The sequence below is a fragment of the Montipora foliosa genome, chromosome 14 (genome assembly GCF_036669935.1).
Source record: "Montipora foliosa isolate CH-2021 chromosome 14, ASM3666993v2, whole genome shotgun sequence".
NCBI classification, from domain to species: Eukaryota; Metazoa; Cnidaria; class Anthozoa; order Scleractinia; family Acroporidae; genus Montipora; species Montipora foliosa.
The window spans coordinates 10072478-10077477 of record NC_090882.1 but is presented as its reverse complement, the minus strand read 5'-3'; the positions used below and the strand labels follow the sequence as shown (position 1 = coordinate 10077477).

The 5000-nt window shown below is 41.4% G+C and overlaps 1 protein-coding gene across 1 annotated transcript in view; it reads right to left on the bottom strand.

The window, feature by feature from the left end:
• The window catches only part of LOC137984904 (tetratricopeptide repeat protein 28-like), a 22953-nt gene that overhangs the window by 3062 nt on the left and 14891 nt on the right, over positions 1–5000 (bottom strand). The window contains exon 4 of the mRNA XM_068832242.1: positions 1–1040. This exon is cut by the window's left edge and continues 3062 nt beyond it. Coding sequence (XP_068688343.1) covers positions 1–1040 — 1040 coding nt within the window. The remainder of the gene's footprint in view (positions 1041–5000) is intronic.

Sequence of the window (5000 nt, the reverse complement as noted above, 5' to 3'; positions counted from 1 at the left end):
TTGAGCAGACTGCATAGCAGAGGTAAAATTGCCTAACGAATGCTGTGTCACCCCGAGTGAATGGTAACTCTCAGCCGTGCTTGCATGATCTTCTCCGAACAATTTTAGTCGCAAATCTAATGCCCGCTGCTTTGACTTAAGAGCAGAGGTAAAATCGCCTAACGAATGCTGTATCACCCCGAGTGAATGGTAACTCTCAGCTGTTCTTGCATGATCTTCTCCGAACAATTTTATTCGCACATCTAATGCCCGTTGATCAAACTGTAGAGCAGAGGTAAAATCACCTAACGAATGCTGTGTCACCCCGAGTGAATGGTAACTCTCAGCTGTGCTTGCATGATCTTCTCCGAACAATTTTATTCGCACATCTAATGCCCGTTGATCAGACTGTAGAGCAGAGGTAAAATCACCTAAAGAATGCTGTGTCACCCCGAGTTCATGGTAACTATTAGCTGTTCTTGCATGATCTTCTCCGAACAATTTTAGTCGCAAATCTAATGCCCGCTGCTTTGACTGCAGAGCAGAGGTAAAATCACCTAACGAATGCTGTGTCACCCCGAGTGAATGGTAACTCTCAGCTGTGCTTGCATGATCTTCTCCGAACAATTTTATTCGCACATCTAATGCCCGTTGATCAGACTGTAGAGCAGAGGTAAAATCACCTAAAGAATGCTGTGTCACCCCGAGTTCATGGTAACTATTAGCTGTTCTTGCATGATCTTCTCCGAAGAATTTTAGTCGCAAATCTAATGCCCGCTGCTTTGACTGCAGAGCAGAGGTAAAATCACCTAACGAATGCTGTGTCACCCCGAGTGAATGGTAACTCTCAGCTGTGCTTACATGATCTTCTCCGAACAATTTTAGTCGCAAATCTAATGCCCGCTGCTTTGACTGCAGAGCAGAGGTAAAATCACCTAAGGAATGCTGTGTCAGCCCGAGTTCATGGTAACTATTAGCTGTTCTTGCATGATCTTCTCCGAACAATTTTAGTCGCAAATCTAATGCCCGCTGCTTTGACTGCAGAGCAGAGGTAAAATCACCTAACGAATGCTGTGTCACCCCGAGTTCATGGTAACTATGAGCTGTTCTTGCATGATCTTCTCCGAACAATTTTAGTCGCAAATCTAATGCCCGCTGCTTTGACTGCAGAGCAGATGTAAAATCACCTAACGAATGCTGTGTCACCCCGAGTGAATGGTAGCTATGGGCTAAGAATGCATTTGGTTTTTGTTTACTTTTTCCCAATAGGATATCAAGAGCGCACGTCTTGAAATTAAGAGCCTTTAAGTAGTTCTTCTTGTGGTGGTGCAATTTACCGAAGTCTTGGTCGATCTTTGCAAGAGTGTGATTGCATTCTTGAGAACGACGGGTCACGGTTGAATCAACGTTCTTCTCTGGGCCTGAAGAGCTATGTTTGAATTGCTCGAGTGTTGCTTGGTGACGTGTGACTGATTCTTCGAAACCTGATCCAACAATTCCCTCTTCTGTGAGTATTGACTCCAGAAGTACCATAACATTACCGCAAAAATGAAACAAATAAAAAGGGGTTTTGGAATTTATCTGGAGATCATTTAACATTCGAAGGGCAGGGTTAATTACAAATTGCTGGGTGTCAGTGTCAAAGAAGTTCTTTGCTGCTTTCCTGATGTGAAATATAACTAGGAATTGCAATGGCCAATAATTTTCCGAGTCAAAAGTATTTGTTTGAAGTTCTTTGCCATTTTTTGGTTTTTTTTCCTTTGCGTCCCAAAGGTGGAATAACAATCAGTTGCTCGTCTGCAGCGGAATTGCATTCCTTGTGTGCTTTGTCATAGTAGTAAGTCGAGGTAGATGGGTCGTTTAAGAACTGATAGTAGACCGCCATGACTTGGTTAACAACGAGCCTCAGAATTTTCTGCTCTCCACTTTCACGCATTAAAGAAAGAGCCTCTTGCAGGCACTGTATCCCGCTCTCAACCTCGCCGTTAACAAGCTGACAGATGCCAAAGTAACACAAATATTTACTCCTTTCATCATCAGAAACTAAACAAGATTTTGACTGGATTTCATATGCCTTCTTGAGAAGTTGCATTGAACTTCCTCCTGCTCCCCAGGTAATTTCACTAAATGCTTTAGAAGCTAGTAAACGACTCCGGTAATGTGTATTTCCTAGAGCATTGGCTGCCTTTAAGGCCGAATCGTAGATAGTGTCAAAATTGTCAGATTCCATAGAACACCAAAACAACGTGTCCAGAAACATTTCTGCTTTAATCAAAACTTTAAAAACATTCTCGGCTATCCTGGGATCTGTGCAACCGTCTACTAGACTTTCTATAAAAATCTGTTTTTCCTCATAGAATGCAATGAATGCGTCCATGGAATGACCATTTAGAAACTCATCATTCAATTTGTCGAAACGAGAAATGTAATGCGCAAGGAAACGGCACTTTGCATTTGCTACTATTTCTTCCATTCGCTGATCTCCTGTTTCTTTAGCAAATGACTGAAGAAGCTTATGCATTATGAATGTTCCAGGCTGGGAGTCTGAATCGAGAAAGGATTTTCTTTGGAGTAATTTCAACATTGTGATGGCCTCCCACTTTCTAACATTCAATACAGCTGCTGCGAGAGTCGTGGTGAAACATCCCGGAAGAACAGACAAAGACACAAATGCTTCTTTTTGTTCGGGAGAAAGTCTGTGGAAGGACTTTTCATATAAGAACTGCAATCTTTGATTAGCTGGATAATCTGTATTGTCTAAGATGACGACGATACTTTCTGTTGTGGACTCATTGAACTCAATCAAACACTGGCTTGGTTGAACACCATCTTCAGAAACTAGAGAGCACATTAACTTCATTGCAAGAGGCACACAACCGCATATTTGGGCAATTTGAACGCAGTCATCGGGAGTCGCATTTGGCACCAATTCATGAACTAACGTACGAGATGAGGTGTCATCCAGTGACCTTATTCTTATTGATTGGTGCCCTTGGAAATTCAAGTTGATAAATTCAAATGATTCTCGTGTCGTCACCACCAGAGTTATCTTCTTATTTCGCGTGAGAATTTCTTCAAATAGTTGCAGGACGTCTTCTTTTACATTTGGAAAGCCACTCTCTAGCAGATCATCGACATTATCAAGAATAAATACGCAGGAATCTGAAATGTTGCTGAGGGTCTCAATTAGCTCATCTTCAAAGGACAGAGGCTGAGATTCTGATATCTGACTCGGGATGGCTTGCCTTATGAGGCTGAAAAGCTTTGATGTCAGATGTGCCTTTGTCTGAAGTCCTCGTAATGAAAGGAAACAAACAGGAAAGCGTCGAGACTGCAGTTGGTGCCCCACCGCTATAGCAACCGATGTCTTTCCGAATCCGGGTGAGCCCCAGATCGTCACGATTCGAAAGTGTTCGGAACTCACTAGATCCACGATCTCTTGGCATTCACTCTGTCGGCCAGTGAAGTTTGGAATGATTGAAGGAAGAACAGATCCTGGGACTGTTGACTTGATGTCTTTGTAATGCAAAAGTAAAACACAAAGTAGACGTTGCTTACTTTTTTTTAATATCCTTTTTCTGGTTGATAGAGAAGATATCAAGAAGTAAAAACAAATATCATCTCCAACTTTGTGCACATAACCGAAAATGTTATACAGCAGGCATATTTCCCGTTTTTCAGTGCATTGTAGAAGTAGAAAACTTCAGTTGCCGTCATAAAAATGAAGACAGATCTTGTGCAATATTGGCCACGTTCCTAAGATGACGTCACTTCAGAAACTCCTCGTCACAACATAAATTATCTAGTTATAATAAACATAATTAGTAGACTACATATGTAATAAAGAAAGAAAATTTGTTTGTGACGTCATCTCAGAAATTAACCTTTGGCTTTGATTAGGTTAGCTGTAAGAGCAAATTTAATAACTACTGTACCGCTCGAAACAAAGAAACTATTTAATTACGACGCTTATAAGAAGAAAGTTTTCTTGAAACGAAGGAAATGATTTAAAACTCCCGACTTGAGAAACTGTATGTTGGCTTCACTTTTCGACCCTATCAATTTCCAAACACGCACTTTTATAAAGTCACAGTTGCGACAATTTCAAAAACTTAAGCCTGCCTTTTGTAGTGGAAAACAATGCCAACAAAAGCCGGGCATTTTCAGGTTACAAGAACACCTTTCACGCCAGAGATTAACCAAAGTTTAAGAACATACTAATGTACTAGTCAAATCGAAGCTTCAACATCTTCCCTCCCCCACCCCCCTCGGGCATATTCCGGGCATTTGACACCTTTTCCTGCCCGGGGGGAGGGAATTTGATCATCTTAGTCTTCCTGGGGGCGAAGCATTTGATCAACGCTCCTAGGGGGTGGGGAATTCGAATTCATTTGATCACCTGAAATAGACCTATGACGAGGCAACAGCTTTTTGGCCCGGGGAGGGGGGATTTCAACAAAAATTTTCCAAAAATTCAAATGCCCGGGGGGTTGCCCGAGGGGGATGTTGAAGCTTCGATTTGACTGGTACATAACAACATACCCAGGCTGAGAGTGAGTTAAGAATGTCTTTAAATTATTTTGCTCATTTGTTTTTTTTGTTTTTTGTGAGTAGTATAAATAACGGCAAAAGAAATGTAAAACGGTAGTCTACACAGGAAAATTCACTCGAATACTTAGCGAAGTCTTTTAACATTAACAATGTGGTGTTCTTATTGCATGCTACACCGAAGAACAACTTCGTTTAGTTATAGTCGAACTTAGTATGCCACACAACTTCAGTTTAAGAAAATGTTAAGAATGCTTTCAGGCTCAAATAGCAAAAACAACAACAACAACAAAGAAGAACAAGAAAGTTCAGGCTCAGCCCTAAAATAAGTCGTTCGTGTGGCTCATTGGGGCCTACAGTACTCAGCAACTCACGGGGGTGGCTTCCGTCGTTCTTGTTTACAGCACGTTTCATTTGCTATCGAAAACAAGCTCTATTGCAATTGAAGAAATTACGTGACATCGGTTATTCAT